This window comes from Pempheris klunzingeri, chromosome 4 (assembly GCF_042242105.1).
Source record: "Pempheris klunzingeri isolate RE-2024b chromosome 4, fPemKlu1.hap1, whole genome shotgun sequence".
NCBI classification, from domain to species: domain Eukaryota; kingdom Metazoa; phylum Chordata; class Actinopteri; order Acropomatiformes; family Pempheridae; genus Pempheris; species Pempheris klunzingeri.
Genome location: NC_092015.1, coordinates 26461329 through 26487506, shown reverse-complemented (window position 1 = coordinate 26487506; position 26178 = coordinate 26461329). Strand labels below are relative to the sequence as shown.

The 26178-nt window shown below is 41.4% G+C and overlaps 2 protein-coding genes across 5 annotated transcripts in view; one reads left to right on the top strand and one right to left on the bottom strand.

The window, feature by feature from the left end:
* Positions 1-26178, top strand: part of scg2a (secretogranin II a) — a 183421-nt gene that overhangs the window by 16106 nt on the left and 141137 nt on the right. The window lies entirely within an intron of this gene.
* pax3b (paired box 3b) overlaps positions 10336-26178 on the bottom strand; it is a 28217-nt gene continuing 12374 nt past the window's right edge. For 2 of the 4 annotated variants that reach the window (XM_070828647.1, XM_070828649.1), the window contains exons 5-9: positions 21398-21597; positions 20541-20706; positions 19662-19876; positions 16219-16503; positions 10336-12088 (exon numbers count right to left, since the gene is read on the bottom strand). In XM_070828647.1, coding sequence (XP_070684748.1) covers positions 12071-12088; positions 16219-16503; positions 19662-19876; positions 20541-20706; positions 21398-21597 — 884 coding nt within the window. In that variant the 3' untranslated portion in view covers positions 10336-12070. The remainder of the gene's footprint in view (positions 12089-16218; positions 16504-19661; positions 19877-20540; positions 20707-21397; positions 21598-26178) is intronic. The other 2 variants (XM_070828646.1, XM_070828648.1) reach the window with 1 other exon arrangement.

The window sequence follows — 26178 nt, the reverse complement described above, 5'->3', positions numbered from 1 at the left end:
TCTCTCATAGCTGGTGAAGAAGAGGCATTTACATTTGTCTGCAGACTTGACAGTAATTTTCTGTATTGTGAATGTTTTGGACGCTGAGATTGTGTTCAGTGTGACTCAGCCTCTTCCAGTCCGAAAGGTTTCATTTTCTATCTGCTCATAATTATCCCCCTTTATTCTGCCTTCACAAGGATTGGATTTATTGAGTATCTGACACCGCAAAAACCAAATCCTGCCACAGTAATTTGATAGATGTCAATAGAGCCATATTTCAAAGCAGATTATCTTCTGGGAGACTATAACAAGCAGTCAGTCACAGAGTATGAAACTGTGGCGCACTGCTGTGGACGGGCCCACTGATTTTTATGAGGCCCGGTCAGTGGATAAAATCATGGAAATGTTTATGAACATGATCACAAGCCGCCACAGATGTTTATGGGAGATTATTTCTTACATACAAACTGTGGTCAGTGTGTTTATTTTCAGGAAAATGAAAAAGTGTGTGGATATGTGGAATCCTAAAGACCTCCCAGAAAATAGCTTTTACTAACACCTTCCAAATAATAACACAAATACATGCAGTCATTTAAACTAGATATTCAGTAAACATTGTCATTAAAGACTATTTGTTTGAGCTGACGTGAAAAAAGGGAAAGGAAAATTTTATTATAAAAGCCATTCAAAGAATTTATTTCTTTATATATTCAAGCTGCGAAGTTTAAACTATTAAAGTTTTTCTACTTGTTCTTGTGTTGATAAGAATTAAGTCTATAAGAATTTACAAATAAATGACCATTAAATTGTGTATATTTTCAGGAAATAACCCAGAAGAACCTTAAGATAGAGCTTGGTAATTATCTGAGTCCATAAAAAGTGGCTCTTTTTCCTCAGCCCATTTCTTTTGTGGCCTGTAAACTGGGATCATATGGGCTCACGATGGGTTGAAATCAGTCACAGTCTGTCTAACTTAAGTCAAGCAGACAGGGATGATGGGCTTTAGGAAACCATTCATTGCAGCAAACATACACTTTTCAAGCCCCATTGAAACACTGACCTGCTCAGATGATCTGAGGGCAGAGTATCTGTTGCACTTACTTCACTGCCCCATCGCTTTGTTGTTTTCCACTCTTTTTTAAGGTTTTTGTTTCAGTTCAACCAATTTATTGCTGCTCAGAAAAGTACAAAATTTGGAATTCTGCTTGGTTGTTTCGATGTTTTTACAAAGCCCCTAAAGTCCTGAAAAGTGATATTTTTCTATCTTTTGCACAGAATTTATTAAAAATTCTAACAAAAAATTTACATAATTGACTATTGTGAATATTACATTTACATGTAAGCAGCATTTTAATGTAGCTGTTGAGGCGGAGCTCATTTTAACACAGATGGTCTGACAGCAATGAATGACTGTTCACATTCTACATAAACACACATATCAATTTATGGTAAATTATTTAGTTTGCACAGGTTAAAAACTTTTTGTACTTGCTACATATTTTTTTTCTGAAATCACTAAAAGAATTAAAACTACATTTGAAGTTTGAGCTTAAACCAAACTGTGGAAATGTAGTAGTTCATAGACACCATGCTTCTGTCTCCATTACTTTCTTATTTACATGCATGTCTCAGTGCAAATAACATATGTCATTTTGTAGGCAAGACGTGTGTTATTTAAGTGCGCTTCTCACATAGTCAAATAAACTCAACTAAAAACTTCTAAGCTGTCTTAGAAGTTGGTAACGTTAGCTAAATTTGTTTGTTTTAGCTTGTCAGCTAAAATGCTTAAGCTACTCACAGCAGAGTTTGTACAGTGAAGCTACAGCAGTACACAGAACAGTATATGGATAATTAATATTACATTGTGCACCAGCTGGAATAGTTTCATGATGAAAACTAGCCGTAGATAGGTAGCTAGCTAAAAACAGCTGGCAAGAGACACAGGTTTGGTCACCCTCATCGCAATGTAATATAAGTTAAAATAATTTTATAAGGAGAAAATAAGGAATAAATGCTTGAATATTGCCAAAAAAGACAAAACAGAATAAACCAGTAAAAAGATCAAATACACAAATGCACACAGAAATATACCGTATGAAATATGCCTTCTTTAACCCAAAAAATCATTTCAAAGTTGTTTGACTGTATGTGTACTTGTTACTGTCACATTGCAGATTTTATGTGCACCTCATGCAGATAAATCAGCTGTTTTATATAAAATGTTGTGCAGATACACATGTTTGCTTTCTCCTGCAGTTCCAGGTTTATATCTGCTGTGCACATAAGAGCCTGTTTGTTCCCATCCCGCCTGTTTGTGTGTGTGTGTGTGTGTGTGTGTGTGTGTGCGTGTGCGTGTGCGTGTGCGTGTGCGTGTGTGCGTGTGTGTGAGAGTTCCTTCATCCCTCAGCCCTCAGTGTCGAGCCGAGGGCCCATCTGGCTCCTATGAAGGCCTCTGCTTCACGGTGCCTCAGCCTGATTCATGGGCGCTGGACAGCCTCAGCTGCTTTCCCACTTCCACCGTTTTACATCGCATACCGCTCCAAAAACACTCTGCATACCTCCCAGCTCCCACCGCTCCCCCACCGACAGACAAGCTCTGCAGAGACGCTATTTCTCTGAGTAGGTAGAATGTTGGCCATCATTTACATCTGCCTCCGTCCATCTGCATTATGCAATCCCTGCTTGTTCCTGATCTGGGAGTTACTCTGCAAAACCACCTTTGTCTTTTCCTCCCCCTTTGCTCTCTCTAAGGGATTACCAAATTTACCTCTGATGCCACACACCCCCTGTGACACGCCCTTATGGGAGGATGTGTGTGCAAATTACCAACAGCCCCGTGTGTTGTTTTTCTCCTTTCTCTTATTCTTAATTCATTCTGCAGCTCTCACTTTCCTTCCCTTGTCTTTTCAGCTTTCACACTCTCCAACATGATGTAACCATACATACTAGGTTGCCAGTTTGTCCTCAGTATGCCTGCCAAACTTCACTGCATTGGCTGTGTAACTCGGAGGCGATTCTGTTGCACAATCTGCAGCCACGAGGCTCTCGTAAAGTCTGCACTGAGTCACTATGTGCACTCAGAGCCGCTGCCTTGTTAATCATACAGAACCAGGCAAATAAATAACATGCATTATGAATGGATATTGACAACTGCACGCATGTCCTCTGCTTATCTGACAGTATGGCCCGATAATATAGCATGCAGCTAACATTAACAGCTCTGAGCTAAAAATGTTTTTCGGACTACATTTCCTACCTCTTTCCTCAATCTGTCATTTTCACCTGAGGCGTAAAAATGCCAACTTACATTCTATGGCATAGATATAGATTACAAGTTTTTTCTGAGCATTTGAAGCAGGAACTGAGGCTTTGGCAAAAAACATTCAAGTCCTGGAGTGATTCCTGACAACAACTCAACAACAGTCTGTGATCAGTTTCAGAGAGCCAGACAGTTCTCATAACTTGTGTCCTTTTGATGTTAATTGACTTCATGTTAACTTTATAAAAGATTCCTCGGCACTGTAAAATCACATTACTTACATTAAATAAACTGTTCTCTCATTATTAGCTCAGTGTAATTAGATAAGCCCGTCAGTTTCAAGCCAGGTTAACTTCACTTGTCCAGTGATCGCTCTCAGAACTTCAGAGTTCAGTGTTGTAACTTAAAGTGACAAGAGGACTTGTTAGATTAATATAATATACTGTTAATTATACACTGTATGCATTGTTAAATGATCAGTAAAGCCTTCTTTTATTCTTATTTGAAGACACTGACATGAGGGAGGTTTGTTGTGTATCTTTTTTATCTGTGTCAGATGAGGCACATGGTCTTCACTTCAAGCAGTCTTTAAGCACTGACGCCATATTGTCATATCTATATGGACAAATACTGGTCCAAACTGATACAGTAAGCCATGAGGGATCAGACTGACCTCGCTGAGTATAGACCCTGCTGAAACTGGAAATCATCAATTTCAAGTGTTTAAAATATACAGATTTAAGTTTAACTTAACTTTAACGTAAAGTAAGTTAACAGAAGTGACAATTCAAAGTTGTGACCACCTACAATTGTAAGCTGGACAAACTAACTGTCAAAACTCATTAAATTCAACTTTTTTGCCTTGAAATTCTGAGTTTTCTAAACCTTTTAAGTTTGAACGTTTATATGTGTATAATGCATTAAGGGCAACATCATTAAGTACTGTGTTATAGTTATTTGCTTACAAGATATAAAGCTTTTTTTTTAAAGGCCTATTTCGAAATTTTGGGAATTATTTTTTACTTTGTTGCCAAGGGTTAGAGAAGATTGACCCCACTCTCAACTGTTGGTTAAATATGAAATTACAGCCAGCAGCTGTTTAACATAGCTTGGCAAAAAGACTGGAAAGAGGGGAAAATTGATGGCCAGGTGCTGGTAGATGGATTTTGTTATCTTCAGACTGAACCTTTATGCTATGCTAAGCTAACCAGCTGCTGTCTGTAGCTGTACGTAGAACATCATCTAACACATAGCAAGGAAGCAAATAAGTATATTTCTCAAAATGTCAAATTACTCCTTTAAATAAACATTCATCGGAGATGAACAAAAGCCACAGGTCTGTTTTATTTCTTTTGTAGTTTTTTAGATATTGATGCAGTTGTTTTTCCTTGTCTGCTCATAATGACAGTGACTGCTCATAAAATCCCAACAAATCCCAAACACAAAATGCATAATTTCCTGTGACTCAGACGCTTTTTTTTCCAGGAAAAGCCTGCTAACAGAAAAAGATAAACTGGGTACTGGATGCCTATTGTCAGCAAGAGATGGAGCAGAAAAACAGATATCAAGTGTTGCTGATTTCTCCTGTAAATGAAGTGAAAAGTCTTTCAGTAGAATCCCTGGGTAAAGTCACCTTAGACAGAAGTAAATCCACATGAGCAGGGTTTTGCCGACAGATGTCTCTATGTCAGTCCAGATGACTGTCGGGAGAGATTATAGAAATAAGCTCTGCCGGGAAATCTGCTTCAACTTCCAATGTTTTCGGTGCTTTCCTGTTTGTGCTTGCAATCAACGCTACATAGCATCACCTCGTCATATCAAAATGGTTTGGGACATGTTATTATATCATACTACTATGATATTACTATTACTATACTATTACCTTTGAGTCAAATGTAACGCTGTACACAGGAGGCCCTGAAGTCAACGTTTAGCCTCTGACAGTTTCAGTGGCCACAACACTGACACACACACACACACACATACACGCACACATACACGCACACACAGGACATGTGATTTTTCTCTGGGCAAAGTAAACCCCTTCAAGCAGTGCCGGTGCACAGATGAAGTGCAGCACAGCGCTTGTATTGATGCAGTCACGTTGCTCTTGTTTTGCTAGCCGTCATTTCCTAGAAATTCCTGTCTGACTTCATTCTTCAAGTCCGTTCCCTCTGATCTGCGTCACTGTCTGCCAATTGTCTTCTTGCCTTTACAGAGAAACACATGCAAGCTGCAGCTCGCATACTGTATATCGCTTCCGCTGACACATGTAAAAAACACTGTACATATTGTTGTCTGCAATCCTCTGCTCCCTCTCTCCTTCCATCACGTCATTTCTCTCGCATCATGTGATTGCATAAAAAAATGAATCAAGTCAGTCCTGCTTTTCTGTTGATACTTTTTGCTCAGCTCCACCACTGTCAAAACACTTTCTTGGCTGCCGTGGATTACCCTTAAAGTGACGCTAAACACGAAATCTGTCATTTGAGTATCAAGCACCCGCCCAGCGTTGGCTTGAACGAGGTTGTAAGAGGTTTGTAGTTTCATCCTTCACACAGAACAGCAGCTATGGTCAGCTTGGATGCAGGTCATGCTAACTGGTTCCAATGAGGACCTGGTTTCATGGTGGAAAAATGTATCAAAACATCTTTAGAAAATGATCGCACTACCCACACATCCTGAACCACTTGTGAACTTGGAGAATGCAAGAGGGCAGCCGTGTGTCTAGAAAGCAGTGCATTTAAACAACTAGTCTATTCACTCCCTTGCCAAGATTTAGCTTACTCTAGATGAGAAGATTGATATAAAGTTACAACTAGCAATTGGTCAGCTTAGCTTAGCATAAAGACTGGAAACAAGGGGAAGTCCCAGTACCAGATATATATTTTCAGAGCTTACCATGAAGTCATCTGCTTTCGCTTACTTCCTCTCCTTTTTTGTTCCGTCTCTGTGCAGTAAAGATTGTGGAATCCTGGAGCTCTGTGTGCCCTCAAACACACACACAATACGTATTTCAATAATTATTATTTAAACTTGAACTTTATTGAGTTTGGAGAATTTCAACAACAACACACTGTCACAACAAAATGCCACACACATTTTTCACACACCTTAACACATCATATTTCATTTGTTTAATCCATACAAATACCAAAGTAAGAATGAGACTATTTATGGTTGTATGTATGGCTGTGTGTCAGGCTGTTTCCAGTCTTAATGCGAAAAAAGGCTGTAGCTTCAGGTGTAACGTGTAGGCATGTGAGTGGCATCGATCCTCTCATCTAACTCCCTGCAAGAAACATGATGAGCCTTTGGACACAACCGGATGGACCGACACCCAACCGGACATTACAGAGAAAGCTTAATGTAGAGTTTTTTCTTCTTTTTTAAGAGAAAACATACCGAATACTGGTGTGATAGTGGATTCAGGAAAATCAGTCACCATGTCAAACCCACCCCACATTTGACATATTAGTTGGGATTGGCTCGACCCAGCACACCAACCTAAAAGACTATTTTCTTTGGCCTTTTGGCGACAGTAAAAGTGAAGGCAATGCTGAGCCAAGCAAAGATGAGTCTGGTAGATATATTTCCCACATACCCACAATGTTTCTCTTTGAGCATCTTTTAGTTAACATATGATAAATCATGATGAACTTTTATTGATTCCCACGGGGGGAACTGCAGCACCAAAGAAATAAATATACTGGAATTGGAAGATATTAGTCATTGCAGTAAATGTTTGGAAAAAGTATAAGAAACAAAAGAAAGTTGAAATATTTAAAACTAGCTAGAGGAAGACAAATTCTAATACATATGAAACATATTACTGGTGTTGGATGGGCAGCTTGTACCTTCTTAAAGTCAAATTTCTTCTGGTATCATTTATTCTGAGTAAAACAGTGTGCTTTCTGATTTAACCACCATGCTTGCTTGTTCTTAAAGAGTTTCCTAAGCTCCAGAGTCATACAGTCAACTTTGAGAACAACAACCTGAGAGGAAAACATATTAAGTGCCAAATTTGGCATGTACAAAAGAGATGCATTGTATAGAATATTCAACAAATGGAGTCATTGATGTGGCAATGTATCAATTTACAGTTGGCTGCCAGTCTCATAAACACGCACACTGATGTCCCTCATCCTTCTCTGTCTGTCACACCCCCCACCTCCCTCTCCCCTGTCAATGTGTTTTTCCGTCTGGAGGTCCAGAGGTTAAGTTGTCCCCAGCATGTGTTAGTGCTCAGGTCAGCAGCAGCCAGGACCTGTGATGACAGAGTGTGTGAACACTGGGGAGTGTCAGGGGTTAAGTGTGTGTACGGGGGTTGTATGGCAGGCTGGGTTATGTAGGAGACACCCCAAAAACACTTCCTTCCACCTGGTTACCTCCTGTGCGGAGAGAACACGACCAATCGGATGTTTATGCAGTGGTGGGGCAATGTGTATTAGTAATGAGGCAAAGTGCAAACACTAGAATAAACCGAAAAACTAAATACGGGTAAATGTTAATGGAGTCTAAGATCACTGAGGTACCTCACTTCTGAAATCCTTACACACTAAACATTAGTTGCTTATGAGCCAAGAAATAAACTGGGCCATTTTAAGATTTTGTATTTTTTATCAATGTGATGAGCAGTTAATCAGAAATCTGGACATTTAGTAAATATGTCATTGTGTGAATTACAATTGGTTTCATACTGTTTTTTAACTGAGATCTGTCACTTTAAGAGAGCAAAATATCATTTCTATATATTGATAATACATTTTTAGATACGTGTCAGGCCTCTATGGTTGTATTGGACACAAGTAGGCCGTGAACTAGTCCAAGTCACATCTTGTGCCTCACTAAATCTAATAAAAGCTGCGTACTGTACTTTGAATGTACACAATAGATGATGGGTCTTTTCAAACATTTATAAATCCATTCATCCATTTTTCAACCGTTCATTCTCCTCAGGACTGTAGACAGATGAACACATTCACATGTCGGTGGGATTTAGAGTTTCCATTAGACCTTTTGCATCCGGCATGTCTTTGGACTGTAGAAGGAAACCGGAACATCTGGGCACGGAGAGAACACGCAAACACCAGCCAGCTGGTCATCAGATTCAAGCTTAAAGCCTTCTGTACAAACCACTGAGTCAACGTGCCAGTGGCCTTCTCTCTGGCTACGTAAGTATTTTAAAGTCACTTACTGTGTGCACTCAGACAAAGAGCCACATGGTAGAGACATGGACAATCAGAGAGGGTTCACACACACACACACACACACACACAGACAATTTAACATCGCGAGAATGACAGAAGCAGCTGCTGGCGTGATCTGGAGGTCATGTCGGATCACAACACTGAGGAAAAAAACAAATTCTTTAACCCAGGGGGTTGTCTAAGATGTGAGTTACTGGATCACATGGTTATAAAAGGCTACGGGTGTTTCCCTCAATGAGAGCAACAAAGACTGTGCATGTGTGTGTGTGTGTGTGCGTGCGTGCGTGCATGTGTGTGTGTGATGGGGGATTTTACATTAGAAATGTTTTCCATTTTATTACATTTATTTCACTCAGAAGTCTGAACAAGCGCACCAGGAGCATGTTTGGCTCAGCAGGCGAGTCTTTAAAACATCAGCTCCCACTATGCAGAACATAAAATAATTAACACCTTTATAAATAATTGCACTGTAGCCCAGAGCCAATAATCCAGCTCCACAGGAGCGCACACAGGTGTGAACTTTGAGCCACCAAACAAATGAATTAAAAAAATCACGAAAACCAAGACACATTTATCGCTAACAAGCTCAACAAAGCCGGTGGCTTGTATTTGTGTTTTTGGAACATTCTGAAATGAAAAAGAAGAAGAATTTTAGGAACAAATGTGCATATTTCATTTAGAGTACAGCTGCATGTGTGGAGCCAAAAGACCTGTTGGCAGTTCTGCTGCCAGGCGAGAGCCCACCAATCCAAAAATCTGTCATTATCTGGCAGTATGAAATACCATTAAAATAGTTCCATTTAACTACACTCCGGGGTGTATTAAAGAAATAATAGCCTTTTCAGTACCAGGGAGGCTTCATTAATAAAAGTAATGTCTCCGCTTTGGACTTCTGCAGGTGTGATTTGTCTTCATCGTTAATGGTATGGACTGATTAAGAAAGCAAACAGTGTGTGTGTGTGTGTGTGTGTGTGTGTGCACATCTGTACACCAAAGTGTGTATCTGTAGGAGTGTTTGTGCGCACCGCAGGTGATTAGAGTGCCACTGTACTTTTCCAGAGTGTGTGTGTGTGTGTGTATTGGCATGTATGTCTCAGTGTCCTCTCATTGGCTGAATTATTCAGGCTTAGCAAACAGAGCTGACAAGACTATGAGTGATCCTTAACGTTGTTATTGACTTAGACTTTATTTATAGAGTGTGTGGTCCGGCTGCACGAGCTGAACACAGCGCTGCCCCTCCGAGGCCTGCAAGCAGACACGATTAATCAGAAGAATGTTATAATTAGGCTTAATACCCTCAGGCTGCATGAATACACACACACACACACACACACACACACACACACACACACAGAAACAACATTATATGCGAACATGAACATAATGTATGAATGCATGTGGTGCACACACACACACACACACACACACAGAGTGGGCCCTGTGTGTGTGAGCAGGGTAGATGGGTTGCAGAGGTTTTTAGAGGGGTTGCATGTTCTGTTTGTCCAAAACGCTTTAAGGCTTGTTCTCTTCATCCAAGAGGTTGTTAAACAAAAGTCAGTTTGTTACAGTAGCGGGGGCCAGTGGGGGTATTAATACACACCAATGCAGATGTCTGAACATTTTACAGCCACCCGTGAGAAAAGCCTGTTGTGTTCAGTGTCAAATCTGATGTCTGGTGATGCCCATTTGGCCGGGCCTATTTTGGTTGGAGGGTTCACATGAGCGCTTTCAAAAGTACATATTTGTCTCTGAGTGCACTTGTATTCTTCTATAAGTGAATCACAGTCGCTCACTTTCTTTTTTCCAAGTTGGGGCAAAAAATAAACACAAAGAGGCCATTTAGTGATTAATGTCAGCTGAACAAAGACTGAATAAAGAAGCAGCTATTTTCAGAATTTTTATTTAATTATAAATAGCAGTGATAATGCACTTGTACACATGACATCATGTCATATCGCGTTGTCCAATAATACAAAAAATATATCAAAGGAATGAAAGCACTGGTTCATTTTAACATACACAGATGTACAACACAAGAGTGCTGATGAAGGCACTCTGTTATTCTGATGGACAAAGTATTGTCACTCACTCGTACAAATTTTACAATGACACTGTTGACATACAGTACTTTTGTGACAATAAATGTCCGGAATGCATTGGAAACCTAATCAGTATTTCCTATGATTGCAAAATGGAAACAAAACAAAGTCCCAAGCAACACAAAAAATAAAATCAAATGAAATAAAATACAGTTTTGGCTTTGTCATTCCTGGTAATTTTCTGTTTACATTGGCATTCCCTTGATTCGTTCGTTTCCTCATGACGCTGCCTGACTTAAGTCCGTACGAATGTGGTCCCCTCGGTGTTGTGTTACAGAAATATTAACAAAGTTTTCTATTTGTGTTGGACCCAAAAACCTTCAAAGACACATGTGTTGCTCCTTTACAAAGACCCAAACTAGATCCAGAGTAGGAATCCAAAGTGTTTCGTAAGACTTTCAGAGGCACATTGATTTTTTGATGGTGAAGTTGACTCTAAGATACATGATATTGCACTTCTGGTCAGCTGGGAGGTTGGCCGTCTTCAGTCTAAACTCTCTCGGTGTCTCGCTTTCTCAAGTGTCTCCCGGTCGTGACTTGTGACCTGGTGGCTTTTTCTCGCTGGGAGAGGACCTTTAAAGGGTTTTTTAACCCTGTGATCGATCTTGCCTACTCCCCCCCCTTCCTTTAAAGCCACTCCTCTCTTGCTCTCTCATCTGTCACTTTCCCTAAAGTCACCCCCTGACCTTCTCCGAGTCCCTCTCTAAAACTACAAAAGGCCTGAATCCCTGCCTCACCGTCCGAAACATCAATGAGACAGAAAGGCGAGCAGAGAGAGTGAGAGAGACAGAGGGGTTGAGGTGGTGGGGGGGGAGGGAGGTTAGGAGGAATGTTTGAATGAACTTTCTCTGCAGTACAGCTGCAGTGTACATTAGAGTTTCGGATACAATAAAACCCACAGATTCGTTTGCTCGCGTTTGTTTTCTTTGTCTCTGGAATTTCTCTCCATGTGTGGGATGCAGAGATCTCAAATAAATGCAATAAAATCAACAAAGCCCTTTTCTTTTCCCCTTTCAACAGATACAATTCGGGGATTAATTTGGAGATACGTGGAATTTCATATGTACTCGCGTGGCCCTAAGATATGTAAACGTGCTCCTTCGGTTGTCGGCTCAAAGGCCACTAGTCTGTGACGACAGGTCTGGGTTTGTGTTCGTCCACAGGCCCACGGTTTGGTGTTGGGTCATGGTGGAAAGCGTCTCCACAACACCACGGATGGTAAGAACTCCACCGAGCCAACCACCCAAAGTGCTGACATCTTTGCCGTTTGGTTGCAATACTGACGCATGTTCACAACGTTCACAGTCAGTCAACAGTTTTTGGTCTGATATTCCTTCTTGTGGTCCCTTCTTTTTAGTCCATTTCTCCACCAAGAATTAATAATAGAATGTCCTGAAGTATAGGGAATGTGTCCTGGTAATGGTAACAAAATTTGGTCCAGATATTGAAAGATTTTTATCGCTGTACACACAAATCTCCCTCTGTGAAGTCCGAAGCAGGTGTTCAGGTGATTTCAGGCCTCAGATAAGGAAGGGCACCTGAAGAGAAAAAGAGATGACACAGATGTTGAATCATTGCCAGTGAAAAAATGAGGTGGAAAGATGATAAAATAGATATATGGCCACAATAAATTCTTGGGCATGTGTTTTAGCATGCCATTCTGCTAACATATGGCTATTGTTAGCATAGCACGTGCTAACAGTGGTTTGGGGTGTAAGGTCAATGGAGAGAGCTGTGAACACAAAAGGGTGAGGGTGACTCAAATGAATACAAATACAGTATTTCTCTTCAGTGTTACATAATATCCAAGCTCCTACCCCCAGAACGTTCTGACCAGACACGCAAAAAGTCTTTCAATGTTTCGTTTATGTGAATTTGTCACACTGAATGTGTTCAGTTTACATGTGTTTTTTGTAAACTGCATTTCCAAACATGGTGTAAATGCTTTAACCTTCAACCACCTAACAATACTTTCTGGTGTAGAATCTCTGAATGATTTGTATTTTATTTATTTATTGGCAAATAAATAAAAATACTGCAATTAACCTATTAAATGCCAGTTATGTGATATTTTTTAAATTGAAGAATGTAACTGTACAAAGTTGCCAAAACCTCCAAATCTAATAGAAATGACACATCATCAGTGAAAAAACTGTGAGAATTTTATATGGGAATTTAAATGTATTGATTAATCCTTTTTAGTTTTCTTGCACAACAAAAATTTAATGAAGGTGATAAAATGCATACACAACGCCAGTTACACCAACTGATAAAATATTCTATGTTTTCTATGTCATATGGGCCACGCATGAACAAATATATGGTGCTTTTGTTGTTCACATGATAGGAAATGTGCAGTATGTTATCCTGCATAGTGGTGTTACTACACTGTTGCCCATAAAGTTGGAATAATTGTTCAATACCCCCAATGTTGTTAAAGCCTGAATACACAGTTTGCAAAGGTTAACTGTGGTTTAAGTTTCACTGTGATATGTTTGGAAGAGTTTGATCAATAAAGTTGAGAAGATATAAACTTTATTTATCAAGAATAAATCACATTGTCACAATCATTTCATGAGAAGAGGTAAAAAAACATTTTATTCCAACTTTATGTGCAACAGTGTATGTTTCGAGAGCTCAAACCAGACCTCTAATGAACAAACTGTTCAAAAATTCATAGAGTGAAGTAAAGCTGTTTAAAGGATCCATTGTATTTAATCATATTTTACAGCTTAAGCCTGGAGACCCAAAACAGAAGTAAGGAGTCAGCACATTTTCTGTAGTGGACTTCTGAAACATGTCATCAAGTCAAAGTCTTGGTTAGGCAATTAGGGATGGCCATCAAGTAACAATGGGATTTTTACCTCTAAAAGGGTAACTTCACTATTTTTAAACCTGAGGCCTATTTTTTTTTTTTTTGACATATTTGGGGTTTGAAATCACTAGAAGGTACAAAACATTTTTGATTTTGGTCCAGTACGTTGTCACAGCCACAAAATGTGCTCCAATGGTTGCAACATAATCCTTTGGGGCAACTGTGCCAGATCAAAATAGGTCCCCTAAAATTGGGTGTTTTTGCCACTGACAGGCTCAGATTGTTATTCTAAGTATCTGAAAACATTATGGAACAGAAACAGAAATAATCATTATAGCACTCTCCTCAAAGCTGTAATTTAACCTTGCAGAATACGATTGCTGACTTGACTCTACTGCTGCCTTGATTGGTTAGTTTGTGTTAGTGTGTGTTTCACAAATATTTAGTTGGATCCAAATTAACCTTAGCCTAACCCAGGACCCAAACAGAACATTTAACACTAACTTTAAAAGAGCTGTGCCCGCAGATTTTTAGTGTCATAAACAGGAAGTGATGTGTTTTATGTCTCTGGTTTCTGGAAGCTTTGAGCAGTTAGTGGGAACTTCGACTGCCATCATGGCTGAACAGGAAAGGAACAGCCTCATCAACAGAAGAGCCAAAGAGGGAGACTCCACAGTATTGGGCACACTGATTGACAGGTAAGCTCTGCAAAGTGTTGAGCCTGCCTAGCAACAGAGACATAAAATACATTTTTTAAAAAACAAATATTTCATTGATTAACATTGGAGTGTCTGCAAGGCGGTCCAGTGAGGGCAATATGGCGTCAAAGTGTGGACCAGTGTCTTACACTGGAACCTGGAGCAGCACTGTTCAACACTGCCTCCCCAGCTGACCTCAGTCCTAGCACCTGTTTCTAATAGCCGCCCTGCCAGAGGCTATTAGGATCCGTCCACCCACAGAAAAGACCTTTCCTCTGCAGCTCCAAACCCAACCACACACCGACTCTCCAGTCGCACTGATTAATCACATCAAGATGGACTTCTCAGGCTCATAACGCTGTGGAGGTGAATGTGGATGCATGTGCTGTCCTGGTGGCTGCTGTTCAGGTTGTGTGTGTGTGTGTGTACACGCACGGTGCCACATGCTAGTGGTTTTTCATGTGTGTCGCCCTAATTCTTTATTGTGTTCACTTTGAGATAGTTGACCGAGATATTTCGTTAGACGTTTGCTGCTCTCGGATATTAAGTCAGATATTCATTTGATACCTGCCGCCTCGCAGAGCAACATGCAGTCAGGCTCGTTGGACCGCTGCCACGCTCTTTGAAGGGCCTGGTTGTCTCGAGGTTGCCACAAGGTCAGTGGATGAACCTGATTGGTCAACCCCCTGCGGACCAAAATTGGAAACGGCGGCCGCTGTAATCACGCTGTGACGGAAAACGACGTTGCCTTCCAAAGTTGGATGGAGATTTTGTTTGAAGTTGATTTTAACTCTTAAAGTGACAGTAATGTGAAGTGAAAAGACCCTCTCACTGCTGGACAGCAGGGTAATCTCTGAGGAGGGCTATCAGACACTGCAGCTACACTTTACCCTGATGGGAGCTGACTCTGCTGGGTACCTAACCACTGATGGCTTCACAGATGGAATCAGATCTGCACAATTAACCCCAACACTTGAAACTACATGATTGGACCCGGAAAACTGTTACAGCAGTACAGCACCGACCTGTGTGTACACTGCTGCATGCATGACTGCTCCTTTTCCATCCCTGGAATCAAAATGAGGAATTTGCGGTTACATGTTGTGTGTAAACTGAACTACCAGAACGGCCATTAATCACACACTGTATCGGCTGACTTGGTTCAGATGTTTTCATCTCAGTTCTCTCACTGAAAATAAGTGAAAGGCCAGTCGGCAGTTTGCGTGACGAAATATGAAAGGTCGTCTAATTTCTTCAGGTCATTAATTGAAAAAACAAGTGGCTTTGTTGGTTTGTGGTCACATGATTGATCTGATCTGAATGTTGTACTTTTTACCCATATGACACACTGTTATAGATTAAACTACCTTAAAGACACACAAGAGCTCATTTTTGTTCCACCTTGACCAGCTGCAACATTTGGAACTAATAAATACTTTTTTCATGGACATGGACATTTAGGTGATAATGCTTCTGTACTTTGACTGTTCTGATTTTAAGGAACATGGATGGAGAAGCTTAGTGTATATATAATATATATAATGTATATAGCATATCTATAAAACACACCTATGTGTGTGTTTTCTTTAATGCCATATGTCTTTTTTGTGTTTAATGTTATGATTTTTCCTGTATTGCTGTATTGCTCTCTGCTTTCCATCCATCCATCCATTGTCTATCACGCTTGTCCTTAAGGGTCGTGGGGGGGCTGGAGCCAATCCCAGCTGACACTGGGTGAGAGGTAGGGTACACCCTGGACTGGTCGCCAATCAATCGCAGGGCCAACAATATAGACAGACAACCACTCACTCTCACACTCACACCTACGGGCAATTTAGAGTCACCAATGAACCTAACCTGCATGTCTCTGGGCTGTGGGAGGAAGCCGGAGTACAAAGAACAGGGAGGACATGCAAACTCCTCACAGAAAGGCTCAAGGCTCAAACCGCAAACCTGCCAGCAACCCTGGAACTTTCTTGCTGTGAGGCAACAATGCTAACCACCACACCACCAACTGCTCTTTAAGATATTGATGGTTTTATAAATAAATCAGTAAATGAGTAAGCAAAGATTGTTATTTTTACATAGTTGGATTTGATCATGCAGGTCTGGGTGTGGAAGTAAAAGGTGAGAATAAAAATTGAAATCTATTGACCTTACTTTGTCCGTACTGGCCATACTGGTAGGACGCAACATGGTCGACGGTGTAGCCCGGTGAGCTGTAGGAGGGGGGACAGTAGGACTGGGAACTGGGCAGGGAGGGCAGAGCCGACATGGAGGGGACGCTGGTGAGACCTTCCAGGCCTTTGATGTGATCCATGCGCTGGCTGCAGCTAGCGGCCATGCCAGCAGGGGGCTCGAGGCCGCCCGTCAAAGGGGAGATGGCATAGTCGCTTTGAGGCTGATGAGGCACTCCGCCAGGGTTCAGCAGACCCATCACCTGATTGGAAGGAAAGAAAGAAGGAATAAAGGAGAGAGAATTGAAAGTTAAATTAGTTTTAGTATTCTGTCAGAGCACTGTGAGTGGCTCTAATGTTACTAGGACTTGTAGCATGGCTGTGGTAACTAATGCATTTCAAAGGTGACTTGAGTATTTTTAAACCTTAAATATTTACACATGTTGCATTCAAGCTTTAATCTGTCAGTAAATGTATGTTACTATGTTGTGTTACCAAAGTCACACAATAACACGAATAAATCAATTGAGGCTCCATTGATGTTTTTGTCAGTAGAGTCTGGTGGCTTTGAATAAAGTGATAGAACAGCTCTTTCTGGTTAAATAAAAAGGGTCTTACAGGTCTGTCTCTGTAGGGATCCTTTCCATAATGTTGTCAGACACTTCACTGGAAATTTTAAAATGGCAGTGATTGTTCCTAACCTTAACCAACAAAGGGGCCTTTTTTTTTTTTACAGATAAGACAAGAGGGGTGGAGCACCATGTATGGAAGACATGTTTTCTAATGTGTTTTTAGTTTCCAACAAGGCTTTAGAATACATCAGATAGCTCTCATTTTAGCGCACAAGCACAGGAGTGTGTGCAATATGCAGACAAAGATAGCACCAGAAAGGAAGAATTAAGCAATTTGTCTCAGATCCACGGCTCCACTTATTCTAAAATTCCTTTTTGACACTGCTCCAAAAAAACCAATGGCGCAAGATAACAACTTATCTCCGAGAAAGATATACCAACAAAGATAACACAAAAGAAAGGTCTGTCTGAGCTCGGCTCTGTTCAACCTCAGAATAGATTTGCAGTTTGAGTAATCTGTTTGCTCTTGACCTGGTCTTTATTAGCAACCAGATAATCAAATTTGGGGGAATATTCCTTGGCAAGCAAAGGACGGAAAAGAGCCGTGGGGCGAAGTGTTTCAACTGGTTTCAAAACAGACTCAATAGCACCAACCCCCCTTCAGCGCTCGCTGGATTTACCTGTCCATCATCAAAGTGCTCAGTAAACCGTTAATAAGAAATTGAGACTGGCTTTATCACTTATGAAAGTAAATCTAACTGAACCTGCTACCTCTAAATGTATCACATCCCACCTCCTTCACAACAGAGCAAGGGCCTCCAGGCTCCTCCAGTTGTCCTAATAAGAAGCAGGTATGCTGCTCTTTGGGTCCTCTTGGCCCTCTAAGTGACATATTATTCTACATCCACACACACACATGGTCCTGCTTAAATCATTTCCCAAGTAGGGGAGGTGAGTGGAGGAGTCCATGTTGATTTGGAGAAGGGAGTTGTGTTTCCTCTTATGCCCAGTAACGTTTTCCTAAAAAATTAACCTGCGTTTGGATGGTTTTGTTTTAAACAGAAAGAGTAAGGATACTCTTTGGCTTAAACAAGCCACAGGGAGCAGGGATTGGTGCCCTTTAACTAATGGATTCTAGTTTGGTGACTTCCGTGCTTGTACTTTTCATTTTTATCTTTTTAGCCAAACCCCTACCCATCATCCCTCTCCCCTGAGCCTCTCCGTGCTTCATGAGATGGCTGCTGGCTGGCCCATCCCGGGTGTTTCATATCGAAACGCTGCCGTTGCCAGCGGCCTAAATCAGAACGTCCCGGAGTTTGCAGGGAAGAATGTCTGGACGGGGGAAAACATCTGAGACGGGACATTCCTCCCCGGCTGTATGAAATATATACAAATAAATTAGAACCTTTGCTTTCACATGGAGGAATGTCGACGAAAGCATTTTAAGAATGCAATCATGAGAAACTTCCCCTGAGGCTACAGTTTAGTGCAGAGTGATGGCAGTGTTTGTGCACATATACATGGCCATGAAGATGCTGCGTCAAGTCGCCTCTATGGACAGTATTGATTGTAAAGTATACTCATTTTGTTCATGTTTTATGCATGCAGCAGTGTATGTCAGTAGTTTTTCAGTGGGTAAAAGTAAAACCACTCTGCAAATAGTATTTTTGGAGGAAGAAATCCTCTCACAGCAAACATTTATGGCCACAAACACATGCAACAAAAGGGCCAAAAATTAAAAAATAGTATGAACATATTAGTAAATAAAAATTGTTTTGGGCTTCCTGTATTACTGCTGTATTTGAGCAGAAGGTTGAGAAGTTGACTTAGCCATGCTGCTCAACCATGTCGTGTAATATTTGTGTAAAAGATGTTGCAAAATCCTTAACTGATCCTCAAAACGTCATGGAGTTGATCAATTATCTACACTGGGGATGTGTGTGCGTTCCTGCCATTATGTGGACCTGTGAGCATGTGTGTATTGGTGCGAGCGCGTCCCAGTCTTCACACTGTGGCAGCGGTGGCAGTGCGGCCCGAGGAGTCAGACCGCGCCAGGCTGAAATCTCATTTTCTGCCTGTTAGGGTCTCTGACTCCTCCGTCTCCTCGGCTGTGCCCTCTGTCCTGGTGCACAGACCCTGGGACTTCATGCCTGGATAATTGGCTGTAATTGTCTTTTCACTTCTCATTTGTCACACGCTCAACTGTCCTCTGTCCTTCTGGAGTCATCTTACTTTTCTCTTCCAACAGGGAGCGACCCATCTTCCAGTGCTGACTGTCGAAGAGTGTGTGAGCGTAGAGTTTATGGCGTGTAGCAGACGAGCGGATGAGTCGGTGTGCAGTAAGCATGTGCGTTTATGTGTTCCACACCTGGGTGAAATATTACTTGAAAAGAGTGTTTGACTTTTTAAAGCTCTTGATGGATTGGGTGAAGCTGTGTGTCTGACAGGGTAAATCATGTGTATCTCAGCCGGGTTCAACTCTTTGAAATCATGTTCAAATCTAATTCTGCCCAGCTCTGGTGTGGCATGTTATTGGTATTGTCCATGCAAGTAAAACTACCTTAGTCTCTGGGGGCATGTACAGTGTCAAACACACAGCCCTTACTCCTGTCAATTGTTGTATTTGTGTTTTTAAAATCACATTGTCTCTATAGATTTCCTCTCCAAAGTTAAAGCTGTTGATTTGTTTTACTTTCTTTAATGAAAAAACCCCTCATCTATCAAATTCAAGACTAAATTACACTTCTTTCAGCAACACAATGTGCTGCTTTATTGGCTGAGCTAAATTCATCCCAATTTTAAGTCTGACTGAGCAGCTCAAATACACACACGTTAGGCTGTAGTCTCACCTGTGGAGAGAGTCCGTTTCCTATAGCGGGGTTCATGGGATTGGCCGGTCCTCCGGGGCTCACAAAGCTGTCCGAATAGCCCGAGAAGGAGTGGCGTCCAGAGGCAAGGCAGTAGGCAGAACCTCCTTCCCCCTGCCCACCACCAGCGGAGGCCTGGTGGCCCGAGGACGGAGGGAGAGGCTGGGGCCGGTGCACCGTGCTGGGGGGCTCCGACACTACCAACGGCATCACAGAGAAAGTTTAGGGATGTTGCTGTTGTTATGATGAGCTAAATACAGAGACATCGTCAGAGCGCCTTGGATTTATTTTTGACTGCCAACCAACACTGTGGACCTTTATCTACAGTGAACAATAGATTTTCTTATTTCTACCCCAAAGGATTGTCAGTTAAAATGTAACTGCTACATGTCGCTGAAAGTCTAATTAAAACTAAAACACCTCACTCTGGCGGAGCTGCTGTTACGATGCTGAATTTTCAAAACTGCTGGAATCAAAATAAACTACCACTTGAAAACATGTTCGTTCAAAATAAATAAGGAGTCAATGCTCTGATGTTTTGATTTTTTTTAAACAAAAGTAAATATTCCAATTTCCAATATTATACAAAATACACTTGGTTTAATATGAATAATTTTAATGATAATATACACAATTTTCAACCTTAAATAAATGATTACATGTGTCTCTATGGTAAGTTATTTCCAAATAGGTTTTTGGAACCAAACCAAATTGAAATGCATTCCTAGTTTATTATTTGCATGAACAACAAACCATGTGCTGATAGCATGGATCCTTTGAACTGAAGTATGTGTGTATATTTTTCCACATGTGAGCTGTCACCCCCTGTATTAGCTACACTACATGATTCTAAACTCTTACCTTGTGCTATAGATGAGGGGGGGTAGGCGCTGTCAGAGAGCTGGTAGGGGGGAATGCTGGACATGGCTGAAGGTGGGAAGCCCCCTGGGATCAGGTGATTAAAAGCCATCAGTTGATTGGCTCCTGCCTGCTTCCTCCACCTCGCCCGCCTGTTGCTGAACCAAACCTGGGAGGAAAACGATGGCGACTGATGTTTGAATCAGTGTGTGTGTTTTGTGCTTCTCAGACTGCAGTTTTTCATATCTGTGATGCTTTTGAAGGTAAAAAAAACACAATTAAATAAGCTGTAACTGTTGAAAGTCTTCGTTCACAGTTCCATCGGAGTGTGAAGCTGATGGGGAAAGTGAGAGACGATAAAGGAGTGTGTGTGTGTGTGTGTGTGTCTTAGATGTGTGTAAGTGACATGCTATGTCCATATGGACGGGGCTCCTGCTGGGCCTGCTTACACTTCCCATATGGAGCCTGTGGAGGACAATTTACTGGACTCCAGATCAGAAATAGGGTAATCCAGATTGGGCCCCTGGGAGTGAGGACGAGTGTGTGTGTGTGTGTGTGTGTGTGTGTGTGATGGATGATCGCAGGAAGGACAGGTCACCCAGTACATGTTGGCGTGTCAGCTCAGACAGAAGCGAATGTGTGAGGAGAGTATTGCTGCCATCTTGTAAAGGATTTCATGGTTCTCTGTGAGGCTGAGGTCAAATTTACAAGCCTTAAGCTTATGAAACACTTTTTAAAATCCATCATATGAATTCCTCCATTTAACAGCCTAAAATCTGTTTTTATCACTCTTCAGGGCCCAAGAAGTTGACATTTTGTAGATACTTACAGATACAGCATACTGTATGCATGTAGCGTACCTGAACCCTGGCCTCGGTGAGTTTGGCCCTCTGGGCGAGCTCCTCCCTGGTGTAGATGTCGGGGTAGTGGGTCCTCTCGAAGGCCCTCTCCAGCTCCTCCAGCTGCTCTGCTGTGAAGGTGGTCCGACTGCGCCGCTGCTTCCTCTTGAGCGGCAGATCCGGCTCTGATTCCACCTCTGAACCATCGTCAGAGTGACTCGCTGTCCAAACACAAGAGAAGTAAAAAGTAAAAAAAAACAGTCAGGGTGAGACGTTCTATCAGTATCACATGTGTAAAAGACGATGGTGTCACTCTTTACAGTTTCCTCCTGATAACTCCACATACACACATTTAGCTGAATGGCATCAGCAGGGTTGCTCTGTAAAACCTGAAGTGGACAACAAACCTGTGATACCCAAGCATGAGCCAACATGCTGATGTTATCAACCAACAGCTGATGGTGCTTTCAGGGTATTTTTGTGATAAGGAAGTGGCTTTGACATCACATACTGCAGGAGAATCAGTAGAATCACTGTGAACTGATTAACTCTCTGTTTTCACTTGTTTACTTATAGTTTTCACATGACCACTTTTGGAACGTGGGTGTTTTCTTTTCTTCACACACACACACACATGCGCGCGCATGCACACACACACCATCAGGCAGTCTTCCTCATGGTCTTGTGGCCAAACAGACCTCTATTCAGTAGGAATATCCAGGAATAATCCCATTGGACAAGATTCCCAGGGTACCACAGGGGGACTGGTGTACTAAAAGCAACACAAAAGGCTAATTTGGATCCAGGGGCCATTCTTTAGTTTGTCTGAGTGCGGGTTTGGGTGTGTGTGTGGGTGTGGACAGTAGCCTGGACGAAGGACAAACTGTTCACTGTTGAATGAATGCTGGTCTACTATCTAAAGACAATCTAAGAAGAAGTAGATATAAATCTGTTTTCTCATCTCCAGATCTCCCGTTGTTCTCCCCTCTCCGTATGAACTCACAGTTTACACTGAGGCTAATTCTGTACATGCAGGTGATTATCACGTGTCATAGTGAGTCAGTCTCACGTCGCTAGAGTCTACACGGAGCGGAAAGAGTCTGATCCGAGTCAAGCCAAGTAATTACCCCCTTATTTAAATTCTGGTGTCACACTAGTAACATTTTGATGTGAGATCTCACCTCTGACCGATGCCTGAATTGAAAATATATCAAATTTATCAAATATATACATTACAGATTCATTTTTGATCAGTCGTTTTGTCAAATGTCAGAAAACTGTGGAAATGCACATTAAAAAATCCTGTGAGTGTAATTTGAAATCTTCTTGTTTTGTCGGAAACCCAAAGTTATTAATTTTCCAACTACATCAAACTGAGAAAAACTGCAAATCCTCACATTTGAGAGGGTGTAGGAAAGGGTTATAAATGACTGTTTTATATCAGTCTTTCAGTACTAACTAAACCAATATACTAAATCTGAGAAATACATAAGCTGTACAGGAAACACTTTATATTAAGTGTTAGTGAACAGATAATAAGGCACTTGTAAGTCTTTTAAGATGCTTATTAACAGCATAATGTAAATAAGACGATACAAGTGTAATAACTACATAATGAACATGCTTATTGTTAGATTATGAGACATTTATGAACACTTCAATGGAAACCATCCTACTGCGTAGGAACGTTAATAAAGTTTTTTTTAAAGTTTTTTCTAGTTGTTAATAATATTAATAATATTATGAACTTGTGTATTGGTGCTTATTAACTTAAATATTATGTCATTGTTAAAGTCTTATGAAGCATTTTTTGTGCTTTATTAATATTATTGGATTCGAACCCAGGTTCTTCTTCAGGTTTCAAAAGTTTGAAACTCAAACTAAATTTGCACAAGTGTCTTGTAAGTCCTTAGAAATGTATTACAATCTAACAATTAATATGTTTATTATGCTATTATCAACACTTCTAAAGTCTTATTAACACATAATAATGTTAATCAGCTTTAAGAACTCATTTGTGCCATATTACCTGTTAACTATTGCTCATTACAAATACCTCAATATAAAGTGTTACTGTGTTTATTTTATGTGTGATCTTCAGCCTGACTGAGCTGCAGTGATATTATGTGTCTTGACAGCTTTTGTGTCTCTACTTTTCATCTCTGTCTCAGATCAGTTTTAATACTATTGTGAACTATGCTCTCTAAGCCAGCAGCTTGGTTTTTAACTCAGTACTTCAAACACTCCATTGGCTCCCTTCTAAGTTCACCGAGCCCAAAGCGCCCACTTTTTGTGTCACACTTAATTAATTCCCCCTCAGCATAAGGGAAGTTTTGTGTGCAACACTGTATTAGTTCCCCCTCAGAAGCAACAATAAAATACAAGAGAATCCAAATAGCTCAGGGCCCCTCATGTGAAACTGATCCTCTCTCGCCCTTCGGCGATTTTCTTTCTGCAACACCAATAGCAGTGGGAGTCAACTTAACATGCATTAGGAGCAAATTGGTAAAGAAACATTCAAGCATGAGGGAGGCAATAAGTAAAATATTTTCAAAGAGGGAGCAAGAGAAATGGAGACATTGCCCTCACAATCTGCTGAATATCTTGCAATTTTGCGCTCGTAGATGACTTTCTCTCTTAATCAACCTGTGTGTCAGTTCAGCATTTTAACAGAAACAACACACTAAAAGAAAGTATGTCTCCTCAAATGGATGCAGAGAGGGAACAAATCAAAATGGCTACTGTGGGAGAAACTTCAGTTAAATCGGCTGTTTTGCAACTTTTCATATAAATACAGAAGTTTGCAAGCCTCGTCACCCTCAACCAGACAACAAACTCAGCGAAATTTTATGTGACTTGTGAGGTTACAGGATTTGTGTTTTAGATGGTGGGGGAAGGAATTTGGGGTGTGGATTGTGGGGCTTTGGAGTTTTGGACAGGATGGCTGAAAAACAAGACATGAGGCCTTTTGTGGCCTCCCCCTCCAGTTCCTGCATAGAGGAGGGCCGCTAGGAATGCTTTTTCGCTCCCCCCCGACTTTAGCAGCATGCACGTTCCTCAGCATTTCACAGGGATTTGGGCCCTGGGAAAGCTGAGGCGGCCGGGAAAATCCTTAATCACTTTGGAATTACCTATCGGTTATGACTGCTACCGGGGTTTCAAGAACTTTTCAAAAGAAGCGACAGAGTGGCACCTCTGAGGTCTCGTGGTACAATCCTGACTCAGATGCTTTACAGAGGGTTCAAGCAGGCTCATTTGTTTCACTTCACTTCCTTGGATTGCTACATCACTTGACGTTAAGACAGAACAAGATAGGAAGATTGGACAAACTGATAGCGATGTCTGTGGGGAAGCTGGGTCAGTGCAGCGTGATGCTACCAAGCCACCACACAGCTGGCAGGTAGAACACTAGGTGATGCAAATGGCTCCCAGCAAGTATGAAAAGTTTGGAGGAAACATCAGACTTGCACATTTTTCACTTCAAACAAAAGCACATTCCTAATTTGCCCCAACAAACACACTTTTTGCACTACTGCACGCCACCCTCCTTAAACAAGCACCACCTTCACCTCCCTCTCCTCTCTCATTTTCCCGTCCTTCTCACCCTCTTTTGCAGCCTCTCTTTGTCTCCCCTCTCCCCATCTCTCTCTTTTCCACCCATATTTCTCTCTGTGACTCTCCGGCTCTTTGTTGCTCCACAGAGCTGAGGTCTTTGCGGGCGATTTCCACGCTCCATCTGTGGAATCCGTCATGGCTCCCTCGGCCCTTCACAGTGGAGGGCTGTCACCTGCCCCATGGGGGAGCTGGAGGGGGGACATAAAGAGGCTCCGCAGAGGGCTTGGGAGGGGAGGGGGGTAGATGGGGGCACAGCCGGGGGCACTCTTAGCCCTTCCCCCCCAAAAAAACACCCCCTTCCTCGATAGGGAACTGTAAGAGCACCTGAGGGGGTGAGAAGGGCAGTGGAGAGGGGCAACAGGGGCTGTTGTTGTTGCCGATGTAAATGTGCCCATGGGGATAGTCTGTCTGGGCATCTGTGTTGGTTTTTGTTGTTGTTATTGTTGGTACAAGCGTTGTACACGCACAGTTTGACAATGCATGGATATTAGTTGATGTGAAAGGAAGTACACCCCTCCTAATAACCCCCCCCTCACTCATTCTAAAAGATTAAAATCCTCTTTTCTTATCAGCGCCATATTACACACAACTATAACACACAGCTATGTGTGTAATATGGCGCTGAAAAGAAAAATAATTAGAAAAGTCATATGCTCTAACAACCCTGAAGTCATTATGTAGCCTCTAAATGTATCATTTTACTGTGAAGGGTTAAAATTTGAAAATAAGATGTAACAAATACAAAAATCTGTCTGGAAACTAGATTCGACCAACCATAACATCTGGATTGCAAAGTTCGCCACTTATTGTCTTGTCTTTTTTTAATTATTTTGGGAAACATGTTTTCGGAAGACCACCACACTCATGACACATTGGACTCTAATGTGAGCACAACGTGTTTCTTATGAAAGCGTTTCCTCATCACAAAAAGAGCATTGTTACTTTACATTGTAGCCTGCAATCATCAGCATCCTGTTCCAATGGGAATCAACTTTTGGACGCATGTAGACATCAAGTCTGTATGAATTATAACTGAATGGCTGCTTTTAAACGTGGGGTCATTTTACAGCAAAAATCACAAAAACCTGAAAATCATCAGCTTGTGTATTTGTGGTGAAAACGCCATGTGTAAATTGTATAAATAAATAATTTGCCTGGTTCATGGCATGGTTCAACAGCATATGCTG